Source organism: Enoplosus armatus, chromosome 11 (assembly GCF_043641665.1).
Source record: "Enoplosus armatus isolate fEnoArm2 chromosome 11, fEnoArm2.hap1, whole genome shotgun sequence".
Taxonomy (NCBI): Eukaryota; Metazoa; Chordata; class Actinopteri; order Centrarchiformes; family Enoplosidae; genus Enoplosus; species Enoplosus armatus.
Genome location: NC_092190.1, coordinates 20,262,092 through 20,275,276, shown reverse-complemented (window position 1 = coordinate 20,275,276; position 13,185 = coordinate 20,262,092). Strand labels below are relative to the sequence as shown.

The 13,185-nt window shown below is 41.3% G+C and overlaps 1 protein-coding gene across 1 annotated transcript; it reads right to left on the bottom strand.

Annotated features, from left to right (window-relative positions):
• Positions 1-1,861: 1,861 nt before the first annotated feature.
• Positions 1,862-13,132, bottom strand: parp14rs1 (poly(ADP-ribose) polymerase family member 14-related sequence 1). Its single transcript, XM_070914611.1, has 17 exons — positions 12,958-13,132; positions 12,730-12,830; positions 12,085-12,115; positions 9,867-10,154; positions 9,177-9,401; positions 6,812-9,045; positions 6,443-6,670; positions 5,999-6,220; positions 5,518-5,590; positions 5,194-5,340; positions 4,968-5,030; positions 4,646-4,822; positions 4,137-4,355; positions 3,425-4,039; positions 3,071-3,207; positions 2,687-2,861; positions 1,862-2,569 (listed from the first exon to the last, which is right to left on the bottom strand). The coding sequence occupies exons 1-17, from the start codon at positions 13,130-13,132 to the stop codon at positions 2,286-2,288; spliced, it is 5,394 nt and encodes a 1,797-aa protein (XP_070770712.1). The 3' UTR covers positions 1,862-2,285.
• Between the last annotated feature and the right edge of the window lie 53 nt (positions 13,133-13,185).

Sequence of the window (13,185 nt, the reverse complement as noted above, 5' to 3'; positions counted from 1 at the left end):
CTCAAAATTCTACACACAACACCCCATAATGACAACGTGAAAAAAGTTTAGAGATTTTTGCAAATTTATTAAAAATAAAAAACCTGAGAAATCACATGTACATAAGTATTCACAGCCTTTGCTCAATACTTTGTTGATGCACCTTTGGCAGCAATTACAGCCTCAAGTCTTTTTGAATATGATGCCACAAGCTTGGCACACCTATCTTTGGGCAGTTTCACCCATTCCTCTTTGCAGCACCTCTCAAGCTCCATCAGGTTGGATGGGAAGCGTCGGCGCACAGCCATTTTCAGATCTCTCCAGAGATGTTCAATCGGATTCAAGTCTGGGCTCTGGCTGGGCCACTCAAGGACATTCACAGAGTTGTCCTGAAGCCACTCCTTTGATATCTTGGCTGTGTGCTTAGGGTCGTTGTCCTGCTGAAAGATAAACCGTCGCCCCAGTCTGAGGTCAAGAGCGCTCTGGAGCAGGTTTTCATCCAGGATGTCTCTGTACTTTGCTGCATTCATCTTTCCCTCTATCCTGACTAGTCTCCCAGTTCCTGCCGCTGAAAAACATCCCCACAGCATGATGCTGCCACCACCATGCTTCACTGTAGGGATGGTATTGGCCTGGTGATGAGCGGTGCCTGGTTTCCTCCAAACGTGACGCCTGGCATTCACACCAAAGAGTTCAATCTTTGTCTCATCAGACCAGAGAATTTTGTTTCTCTGGGTCTGAGAGTCCTTCAGGTGCCTTTTGGCAAACTCCAGGCGGGCTGCTATGTGCCTTTTACTAAGGAGTGGCTTCCGTCTGGCCACTCTACCATACAGGCCTGATTGGTGGATTGCTGCAGAGATGGTTGTCCTTCTGGAAGGTTCTCCTCTCTCCACAGAGGAACTCTGGAGCTCTGACAGAGTGACCATCGGGTTCTTGGTCACCTCCCTGACTAAGGCCCTTCTCCCCCGATTACTCAGTTTAGATGGCCGGCCAGCTCTAGGAAGAGTCCTGGTGGTTCCGAACTTCTTCCACTTACGGATGATGGAGGCCACTGTGCTCATTGGGACCTTCAAAGCAGCAGAATTTTTTCTGTAACCTTCCCCAGATTTGTGCCTCGAGACAATCCTGTCTCGGAGGTCTACAGACAATTCCTTTGACTTCATGCTTGGTTTGTGCTCTGACATGCACTGTCAACTGTGGGACCTTATATAGACAGGTGTGTGCCTTTCCAAATCATGTCCAATCAACTGAATTTACCACAGGTGGACTCCAATTAAGCTGCAGAAACATCTCAAGGATGATCAGTGGAAACAGGATGCACCTGAGCTCAATTTTGAGCTTCATGGCAAAGGCTGTGAATACTTATGTACATGTGATTTCTTAGTTTTTTATTTTTAATAAATTTGCAAAAATTTCAAAAAAACTTTTTTCACATTGTCATTATGGGGTGTTGTGTGTAGAATTTTGAGGAAAAAAATTAATTTAATCCATTTTGGAATAAGGGTGTAACATAACAAAATGTGGAAAAAGTGAAGCGCCGTGAATACTTTCTGGATGCACTGTAAATGTAATGGTTACCATACAAGGCTATTTTGATTTATTTAGTACACTTTCTATTTTCTAATTTTCTGTATATGACAACATGGTGAAAGCAACACACAGGGTTTAACATACTCTGCTGTTTAAAGATATGTGATGCAAAAGCAACATATACTTGTTGGAGAAAAGTCCTAAAAATTGAATTGACATTTGTTTGGAGTGTAAATCAAGATGTGAAAACTACTCACTTTATTATGCATGCTTCACTAATGGGCAAAAGCTGGACACAAATGTAGAGATAGAACTTTAAATCACATATATATAAAAACAGTCAACACATTAGTATGCTTGTATTAACCTTTATTTGTGGGGGCATGTTTAAGAGAACAGCAAGTTCACTTTCACTTTTCTTTTCAAAACTGATTGTTAACTTGATTCACACTCATGCATACACAGAGAAATTGGACATGATTTCCTGGAACAGGGCAGTTACTTTCCATCAGCCTCATCAACTCTGTGTTGTGCTGTTTGACAGTGCACAATAATACTAATACTTTCATAACTGACCCTTGTGGTCATCACGGCTTGCTTGTAAACCAGGAAACAACATCTATCATATTATTGCATTCATTGTAAGTTTAAACCAAATACCCTACATAGGAAAACAAATACATTAATCAGCTAATGATTGGCAAAGAGTTATTTAAGGTTGTAAGGCAGTGTGAAATGTAAGGCATTTGTTTTTGTCATCTTGGTGCATTGCTGTGTCACTTAAATGTGATCAAATATTCAGGATAGGCGTGGCTGTCATGGAAGATGACGAACATGCTGGGGTTGGCAATCTTGTCCACGACACTGTCGTACTTCTGGACGGAGACGGGGCCCTTGGCCGGCGGTACGATCATATTTTGATGTCCAGTGGTGAAATCCCCCGTCAGCACTCGACAGAGGTACATGCACTTCTCCCCATTTTGATTCGGCTTGGAGTACGTGTTACTGGCAGAGTAGTTCGCATTGACAGCAAAGTACGTGCCATTGCCATAACAAGCAGCTGAAAATGGAACGGCAGCAGCAGGTTATTGAGTTAATTCTCTCATATTATTTGCTTTTTCAAAGCAAGTATTCAGATATAACAACTGTAGTGTTCCGTACATCCATATTTTCTCACCATTCTTTCCTGCGTAACTCCTGTTGAAGCCGTGTTCGTTAATGTAGGCCACAGTGTCGTGGCAGGTCCCATGGAAGAGTTGTTTCTCGTTGTTCAGATGGTGGTTTCTCTGCTCCATATCACGCTTCTTGAGCTGCAGGCTCTTCCACAGAACAGGGTTCTGGATCCTCTCAATCTAAGAGGAGGGAAAAGTATGTTTTTATTTGTGCATTCTGCTCTATAACGTTAACTCCTTTTCCTGTATAATGGATTTGATTTGATTCATCAACAAATGGATACGTGATCGATTTATTGATGGCCTCTGGTGATGAGACACCATGATGACGGAGACGTGACAGCTGAAGCATTATCCATTACATACAGGGCATGTTAAACGTAGTCTACCTTAATAATGGTTTGTTTGCATGTGGCCTTGAAGAGATTGAGGACTTTAGTGTGCTCTGCTGTCCCAGCCTTGATGGTGACGGCGTAACTCGAGGTATTGGCTGGCATGGTATCCCAGTCCTCAGGGATGTCTGCATCTGGTGGCATAACATATTCATTTTTGTTATTCCTGGCATCAACAACTTATTGGCAATATTTCTTTGCAACTTTGGCACACGAAATATGTGTCAATAACCAGATAACAATATATATAACAATGTATACAGTGTTAAGAAAGTTGTCAATTAAAAATAGCATGCTAAAACATGATGATAACATGTTTCCACTTATCAGAGGACGGGTAAGATAAAATACCTTTCAGTTTGTCAATGCGCTTTATCTCTAGGGTACATCCCTGGTTATCAGTGGCAGGTCCACTTGGCATGGTGACTGTGTAGGCTTGACCCTTGACTGTAACTTTTACATTTTGTAGCTTCTTTTCCAATGCTTGCTCGAGCTCAAAGTTGGCCACTGAATCAAAACTTTGAAACTGATGCCCCTGCTGCAGGTACTGCCAGTCTGCCATTGTGCCCGCCAGCTCCACTTTCTTCTTAAACTCCGCCTCATCTCTCGCGAGCCTCAGCATCTCATGGATCTCGTTGCTGGCTTTCAGCACGTCCTTGCTGAGCCCCTCGATGGTGATTGAGGCTTGGCCCTTCTTGCTCTCAATCCTTACGCTCACGCTCATGGTCTTCTGGATGTCAACAATGTGCTGGTAGTCTGCATCAGAGAAGCTAAGGATGGTGTTGTTTGAAATGCAGGTAATGTTGTACTCTTTGGATATCAGGTCGTTGATCCACTGCTTGGCTGAGTCTACTTTAGCCTGTGACAAGCTGCAGATGTGGAAGCAAGCGGGGTCCACTTTCAGAGCCTCAATGACAAAATCCCCTTCTTTCTGTGGCTTGTCAGCCCTTTCATTAATAAATAATGCTGAAAGAACAAATTCCAAAATCTACATTAGAATTTAACATTTAAAAGAGATTATGGATTAAGGAATATGAGCACCCACATTATTCTCTTCACTTACATTTGATTTTGGAGCCTAGGTTTCCCCAGCTCCACCCTTTATCTTTAGGATCAGTGGTTTCTCTTTGGTGCATACTGTTGTAGAACTCTTTTAGCATGGGTGGCTGGAAAATAACTATCCGGATTGTCTTCAGGGTACTGGGAGTATTTTGGCTCAGCACATCAATCACTGCATCCAACATGGCATCTGCCACCAACCTTGCCTGTGCTTTGCCTTGACCTACAATGGTATAGCATAAATTAAAGTCTCTTGCAGGGCAGAAAAGCATTATCTGAATAAAATCAGACTGTAGTAAAAAAAAAAACACCAAACAAGCTGTCATGACTGTGATCGTTGGATCATTGTCTCTAAACAAATAATACTCATACACAAACATTCCCTTAAATGTCCGTAAAGTGTGTTCTGTGAAATACAAACAATCCCAATTGACTACAAACCCAATTTAATCCATACATTTGCAATAAATGGGATTTATTCATTGAACACCACATTCTGCTGATAAATCTCACCTGTGCCAATGGCAGGAAATGAGACAGAAGTGTATGACTTTTTCACACACATCTCGAGTGCATCTTTCACAGCCTTGTGGATTTTTACTGGGTCCGTCTGTCCAGTTAAGTGGAGGATCTTCTGGCACTTGAGGTTACCTGGCTGGGTCATTATCATGCCTGAGTTGGGCTGGGCACCTAAAGGTATAGACAATGGATTTGAATAGCTTTGAACCTTAACAGTCATGGGTATAAGTAACACTTACTTTCTGAACAATCTTGAATTAACAGAAATTTGTTACACTGTGTTTGGTGTCAACTCTGGGTGTAAATGTTTCCTTACCAAGGTTTTGACATTCTGTTTCAACGGCCTGACCAGCTGCTTCCAGAATAGCCTTTGACACTCCTAGAGGAGAGAAAAATAAAAATACATATTATATAAAAAAGTACTTTAAAAAGGTATTATACCTTTTAATCTACATGTGAATATTTTAATTAAATCTAAAAGAATCCCAAATTATATTTATATTTTGCATTATTGAAACATTCCAGTTCTCGCTATCATTTACCTGACTTAAGAGAGAATTTTTCATTGGAGGAGTTGATGATGACATCAGTGGTCTCCTTGGTTATGTCTCCTGTGACCACCTGTACAGCCACATTTCCTATTTTGCTCTCATGAATTCCTGAGCCCGAGACAACTTTAGAGAAGGGACCTTGAGCCAGTTAACAGAAATAAAGAATTAACAGCAGTGCAAAAACCCATTAAGTAAAGCTTTTTGCTAAAAAAACAAAACAAATATGATTCAGTGCTTCACTCCATAATTGTTTGTTTAGAGAACTGTAGAGAACATTGTAACTGCAAATGAAAATGTTGCCACAATGGTGCCTACCTGAACTTTTGGTACTTGTGGGCACAGGACCTGAGGGATTGGGGAAGTTCTTCTTAAATTCATCACTAAAGACCTGGAGACAGAATCAGAGAGATACCCGATACCAAAACACTCACAAATATCACAGCAAAGCAGAAGAAACACAGACTTATTGACTGCATCTTTGTTAACAGTACTGTAGTAGAGAACTATTACTGGTTGATATTGCTGAGAAAAAAGTTGAGAAAAAGAAATACGCAATGGCCTGTGACACAATGTGAGCGACAACCCGGCAATATCAGTTTTTCATTTTTGGATTAGTAGCTGTTCAAAGAGCATTTGCTGCCCCCAGAATTCTGGGACTTGTCATATTAAACCGCCATTGCTATTCCCATCAGTAACCACCGGTGTCTCCAAGCCAACCAGGACTAAATTCTTATTATAATTCAATATATAAGTCAAATTTTAGTTAAGTACTACAAAGCTTGTTTTCTTTCCTTACCTTGACAGTTTGTGCATCTCCTGGGTAAAGGATGATCACAACCTTCTTCAGGTGCTTAGGTTGTTTCTTGCTGCTAAACATTAAGATTTCGTCCAACATCAGTGAGGCCACTAGGTCTTTTGGGAAACCAATGTTTCCAGTTCCGATGGCAGGGAAGGATATGGAAGACAGACCACTGTTCTCTGCCTTGTCCAAGCAATCCCTGAAAATGCCTCTCAAGATCTGGAAGGAAAAGAATAAATGCTGCTGTTGCATCCATTTTCCAGCCTCTGCAACTAAGGTGACTTGTGACCTCAAACGGAGCAGACAATAGTCTTGTGTTATACAAATTAGTTGGATAATGTTTTACATGATATGAAGAGAAAGGTAAAAAAAAAAAAAAAGTGTAGATCGGAGTATCGTCCTTATGATTTAACACATAATATACACGATTTAACACTTTACCTTTTCATCTATGCCTGGTCCTGTGCGGTGAGGTGCAACTGCATGAAAGACTTGTTTGCTCTTCAGATTGCAGCCGTCCGTGACAATGACCTCACCGACTTTTCCCTTCGCATGTTTTGCTTTTACCAACTGCTGAAGTTGGGGTCCAGCCACACCCAAGATGGCATTTGAAACGGCCCCTTTGTTCAGTGCAAGATCTTCAAACACAGTGTTTACGGTCACCTCCGTCTAAGAATGTGTTAACAGAATGTTATCAATTGCATGTTCTTCATTTTACACATTCATTTATGAGGATCCTCTACAGCTAAAGAATAGGTTAAACATTAATGCTACATGCTACATACATACATAAGAAAAAATTCAAATCACCGTGGCATCCTCGATATTTCCCTTCGTAAGAGTGATGTCCAAGCCCTCTTTGGTGAGCACTTGACCTAAGCAGTTTGGGTCGGATCCAGCAGATCCAGCAGGTGGAGACGTGGTGTCTTTGGTAGGGAGAGTTTGTTGAGAATGAGTGACACCATGATTTCCAAACTCTTCTCTGACAGCTGCCTCCATAGCCTTAACAACAATGTCCTCATTGTTAACAAAATGGATCCTCTTCAGGGTGTTGTCATCACAGTGTTCCTTTACTGTTCTGATGATGGTGGCTGCACACAAATTGAGAGGAAAGCCTTGGGTTCTGCTGATGGCAGGCAGAGCCACAGAGTCGCAGCCGTACTTTTCAGCAAGTTCTAAGCTTCCTTTAACAGCTCTTTTCAACTGTGCCAGAGCCTTCTGGGGTTTAGCTGGATCAAACCTGGGTCCCACTGCATGGATTACATTTTTGCAGCAAAGCTGTCCCCCCGCACCAGTTATGACACAGTCTCCAGGCTTGAGCTGTCCTTTCAAATTAATTAGTTTGTCACATTCATCCTGCAGCTGAGGGCCAGCTGCATTAAGAAGTGCTTTGGCAAGACCGCCATCATGTTTCAAGACATGATTAGAAGCATTGACAACTGCATGCACTGGGTAGCTACACATATCTGCCTTGCAAACGGCTATTTCCACTCCATCAGATGTCTGAAGCTGGTACACAGGGGTTGGTACTTGTCTTTGGGCCAAGTCTTCCTGTCCACCACTAGTCTCATCAGCCAGCTGGACCAGGCAGCCAGTGTCATTCATGAGTGAGGAAACAAACATAGTTTCTTTGTCCCGGAAGAACTTCTTCACTCCAGGCTTGGAGACATTTAAACTTTCAAAGACCACAGAAGATACTAAGTTTTCAACCAAGGTCTTGTAATTTGTGACATCAACTCTCGAGCCACTCAGACAGATGACGTCCTTTCTGTAAGACACCACCACTTTGTCTTCAAACTGCCCCATCCAAGATGTGTTCAATCTTTTAATGTATTCAACTTTGCCCTTGGGCTTGACCAGGACAGCTTCTTCAACTTCAGCATTCTGCGTTAGGAAGTCCTCAAGTTCACTGCTAACTCTTATGACACTATCCTTGTGGCCAGACACCACAACTTTTTTACCAGTGGTTTGGATTCGAATTCTCCTGCATGTCTTATTGTTGGTATTCTCTAAATGTCTGACCAGGGCCTGCCACTCTGGCATATCCAGGACATTACTGTCTTCAACATCAATGTATTGAGATATCAGCAGCTTACCCAGATGTTCTTCAGCATCATTCAGATCTGTGTCAGAAACAGCAAGGAGCTGCACTCTTTGTGCCTTGATCTGAAATGCTGCATTTATTCCATTAGATGTGAGGAGAGCCTTTGTAAGCTCCTCTTCATGTTCATCCTTCAACAAGTCAAGTACAAACTTATCTATTTCTAAATTCTGATATTTTAATGCAAACATTGAATCACATATGGCTTTGCTTACTGCCATGATCTCATCCGGTAAGCCAGTTACTATCAACTCCGTACTCTCTTTCCTAAATGATATTTTAAGTTCTGGGTAAACACAGAGAAGCTTGTCCTGAAGACCATCTTGACACAGGATGTAGAAAATTGATGGTGACATTTTGGTCTCTTGAGTTACGCTCGATTTCTTTCTCTGCACCCTTTTGACAATCGTGTTTATGACTTCACAAAGTCTTTGCTCTAGCCTGTTGACATCAGCCACAAGGCCAACCACTGATAAGACACCACTGGCTTTATCAGGCACTACAACCACATCTTCATTCAGTAGCACCTGTCTGATCTTCTCCTCAGACTCTTCCCATGCCTCTGACTCTGGCTGAAGCTTCAGGGATTTAAATTTTGACAGAGCTTGTGCAAAGGCTGTATTCACAGTCTCCCTCCACTCTTTGATGATGACATCCTTTTGCTGTAGTAGTGAAGACATGGGGCTCAAGCACACAGTAGATTGCTTGAAGTTTACGCAGCAGAAGTGTTTTTCCAAGTGACTATGAACGGTCTCTGCTGCCGATCGATTGTCATTTAGGTATCTCCAGACAGCATCATCAATGGGTTGAGAGATAGCAGCAGGGAGTTTTAGTGCAGGCTTGTCTTTGCCATAGAGGGCTGTTTCCAATGATTCATAAAAAGGATAAACTCTGACCTCTTCCTGTTTGATGTGATGCTTCTTCTTCATGATTTTCTGAACAGCTGGGGGGAAAATTACAAATATTACATTGTCACATTGTCTAGAATAAATTTAAAGGTGGTAATCTCTGATGTTTATTATACTACATGTACAATGACACAGTAATATTTAATAGGTACTGTAACTGCACTACCTTTAGGGTCTTTAAAGGTGATGATGGCAGACTGTTCCACTTCATTAAGTGTGACATTTTCCACATTCCCACCTGCATTCTCAAAATAAAGGTGGAGGAGATCTTCACCAAGATTTCGTATGTCTTCAACTACAACTTTCTCTGTGACTTCAAGAGGCCGCACTGATAGTCCCTTATTCGTGAATGTCCTGTTTTTGGGGCATCTTGTCACAAAATTGGTGTTTTCTGTGAGATAGTGATAAAAAGTGAAGGTAGTTAGGCAATCCCACTCACACTCATAAAATAACACAAACAATACACAGCTGTTTGGCCTGACACCAGATTTGTAAGGGCCTTTGATAAGAGGAGTTGAGGGGTAAGTTGTTGGGGCAACTGCAAAAATGGTCAATGGAAAATGTTTCCTTGAGGGAAACATGCTTCCAGCATATAGTGCATAAACACATCCAGTGATTTATAAGCCAGTGTTGGGTATACACAGTGAGCTTCTCTATCAGATGGTGTAGAGTCTCATACAAATTTAATTCTGCAAAAAGAATTTTTTGCCTTACTTCTAAATGCTGGAAATCACAAAAGGTATGCTATCCTTAATTGTTTGTACAAGGAAAACCTCTGTATGAGTTGACTTTTTTGGAACTATTAATACACACACACACACACACACACACATCCACACACACACTAAATAAGTACCTTTTCTACTCTGGAAAGTCACCACAGCTGAGGAGATGCCAGGAATGACTTCCAAAGTGAAGCTTTGGGAGGCATTTGGAGTGTCAGGATCGTCAGGATCATTCAAAATGTTCTCCACCAGCATCTCCAAAAACTCCTGGTTTAATGTCTCTGTAACATTTCCTAAAACAGCCGAAGTGGAACAGAGCTCTTTGTCGGCCGTCTCATCGTCTCTGCCTTTCGCCTCTGCGTGAACTTTAACTGCAGGTGTGCGATCAGCGGTGCTCGATTGTTCGGCGCTCACATCCGCTGTTAATGAGACATAAAGGTTAATGAAGTGAGATAATATAATACTAAATAACAGCCAGCCCTGAATACAATCCCTATTGGTGGGAAGTTTATTCCGAGTGTTTCCACACTTAGATTTAGAAATAATAAAATAATAGAACACTTGTAACAGCAATAGAAATAAAGATTTCCTCACACCCCCTATTTTTTTTCTTTCAAAATTTAAAGTGATGCTTAGGTTAGTGCAAGATTAATTTTACATCCACTCCCGCTTCCTTCTTGTGACAGTTTCAAGCACAGTCACCGTCGTGAATTTACAGTATACCTGTGCCAGCCTGATAATATAGTCTTATTCTTATTATAAAGCTTTTCAGTGTTGATAATACTACTAGTAGTAGTTATCTGAAAGGATCTGTAGCCTGTTCAAAACAAGACTGCAAAGTTATCAACATTTCTTCAAACACAATATATTTTGCACATCTTTATAACCTATTTGCCAGTAGGAGTCTGTGTGCACCCTGTCAGGACTGGCTGGGAGAAGGGAGGGGCGTGGTTTAACAGCTAAGATCATCACTGTGACTTTAAATAAGTCAGACACTGCTGGGTTGTGGTCATCTATTTTCATGTTATTGATGTTTAAATGGCATTTAACCGACTACCCAAATAGACTATAAATGAGCAAAAGAAAAAGGGAGTCAGAGAGAGAGAGGGAGAGAGAGTGAAGAAGTATATAGTAGAAGAAACGAAACTGACACTGAGCGTATTTTTCTTATGTAATGTATTTGTGTGAAATTCTGTTGTTTAGCAGTAAGCTGGCCTAAACAAGTGCCCAACTGGACCAGTTCAAAGCCCTGAAGCTATCGGTGAAGTTGTTTGCTTAACAGCAACACAATAACAAGCTGTCATTTTGAAAACCGAAACATAAGCCAGTAGGTTTATACAAAGATGGTGGCTTCTTGAGTTAAGAAAGAAATGTAAAATCTGTCTGAGAAAACTCCCAGGTGCTGTAAGGAAGACATTTTTCCAGTTAATCAAATTTCACATGAATGCACCTACTCTCCACCCACGTCCACAGTGTAAATCACCACAAATACCTTCTGAACCTTTGAGGAAAAATACAACATCTACAACTCTACTCCTGATCAACTGCATGCTTTTTGGAGGCCGTCTGCATGGTGCTGCATGGTTACATTTGCTATGACTGATGTAATGTGCAAGAATGTGTGTATGTTTGAGCAGATGTTAAGTGCCCGATAAACAGAATAAAACTTCAAAAAAAATTGGTGTGGGTGGGAGTGAGGCTGACCTAAAAGTGCAGATAGTATTTGACCACTGAGCATGTGGCCAAAATGGCAAACCAAACTACACACGTTTTGCACATTACAGTAATTTATCTGACTTACAAGGCTAAGCAAAACCAATATAAGGTTATATTAACAAGATTTCAGCAAATACAGCAGGTCCTGGTTTAAAGACTTCACTACTCCATGTTGTTTCTGCTTTCTGTGGCCGTCTAGCCAACATGCAAAGATATGATATCACCTTTAGACACTTAATAGTGTACTTATTGATCTTAAAGACTAGTAATTAAGGACACATTTCTTTCTAAGTTGCGGAATGCCTTCCTGTTTTCACCTCAACTTGGTTTGAATGGCGGGCCACAAAGCTTAAATGATCACAGAAAAGTGTTTGCTTGTTATATCCAGATGTGTTTATCAAGATTGAGGTTAATAACTGAAATAAACTTTTTGCTAACCACATACACATGCATGCACAAAATAATTGTCATTATCATTAGTAGTATATTATCATTAGTAGACACGTTTACATTATATTTGTATTTTTAGCTACTACAAATTCCCTCCATCACATACTGTACAATATTCTTGACATTTAACAAAAAAATCACTGTTAGAGAGTAGGACACATATTTGTTTAACTGAGTACTTACATTTCTTGTAGAGTTGAACAGGTGGAGCTTCCTGTATAGAAAAGAAGAAAGTAAATGTTTCCTTGTATTTAAAATCACTTTGGCATCTCATGTAACCAGTTGCACATGTTACAGTGCCCTACATGTCAGCTGGTTTGAAAAGGAATCCAATCAAACAAATGATCAGTTGCTTTTTTGTCAAGCTCCCTCCCCCACAATGCTTTCCAAGTGTTTGTACTTCTGCTATAGACCTCTATGACATCCAAACAGCCGGAACTGAGAAGAACATAAATCCCAGAATGCAGCACCGCCTTCGGTTTATGATTATTCACATGACTACCAGTGAAATGCTGGTGATGAAGCTGTACAGGGACAGCTTTCTAGCTTTTCTATTTTCTTTTACACCTTGTCTCACACTGACAAGAACAACAGTCTCATTAGAGACTGCGAAGGGGGTTCAAAGGATCCCCCAACAAATGAGGAATAGTGGAATAGCATTGCTATTTGATTTGAGGTCAGGACAGACAGTGAATGTCACATGACTTGACAGTGATAGCAGGTTTCACTTTTCCAGTGACCGCCCCACACAGCGGTCGTGTAACACATGTCCATAACAAACTACAGGAACCTACCTACTCTTAATAATGACTGTCTGTTCCCTCTCACCTGCGTCGTCGTCTCCTCTGTAGGTAAGCGAACTGTCAACTTCAACACGCCTTCATCCAAACTAATCTGATGCGCGTCTTTCTCCAAAACACTTTGCTGGTCTGTGAGCAACAACAACAAAAAAAAACACATTCAACCACAATTAAGTAAGTCGATTGATAACAACGTTTAGATTTGTTTTGAAATGACAAAAGTAAGCCACGGTTTAGTTTATCGGGCCAAACTCACCGACTTCATTGCGGAAGCGCACCACCGCCGTCCTGCTGCCATTTTCATGGTCCACCTTACAGTCGCCACCGTTAGATTTCTTACTTTGAAAGTATTTCACTAATCTGTTTTTAATTCTCGGTACGTTGCTTCTTTCGAGCTCGACGAGCAGAGCATGCGAGTACGCGTCGGCCATCGTCGCTGCCCCGAAACCGTCTGCCCCCCGCTTTACTTTCACTTTTGCTTCTT

What these genes read in the sequence shown, in the direction of transcription:
- parp14rs1 (XM_070914611.1), bottom strand. Translation starts at nt 13,132, where the DNA reads ATGGCCGACGCGTACTCGCATGCTCTGCTCGTCGAGCTCGAAAGAAGC. An exon ending in GCGCTTCCGCAATGAAGTCG is followed by an intron (nt 12,831 to 12,957) that starts GTGAGTTTGGCC and finishes TGTTGCTCACAG; the next exon opens with ACCAGCAAAGTGTTTTGGAG. An exon ending in GACTTTCCAGAGTAGAAAAG is followed by an intron (nt 9,402 to 9,866) that starts GTACTTATTTAG and finishes ACTATCTCACAG; the next exon opens with AAAACACCAATTTTGTGACA.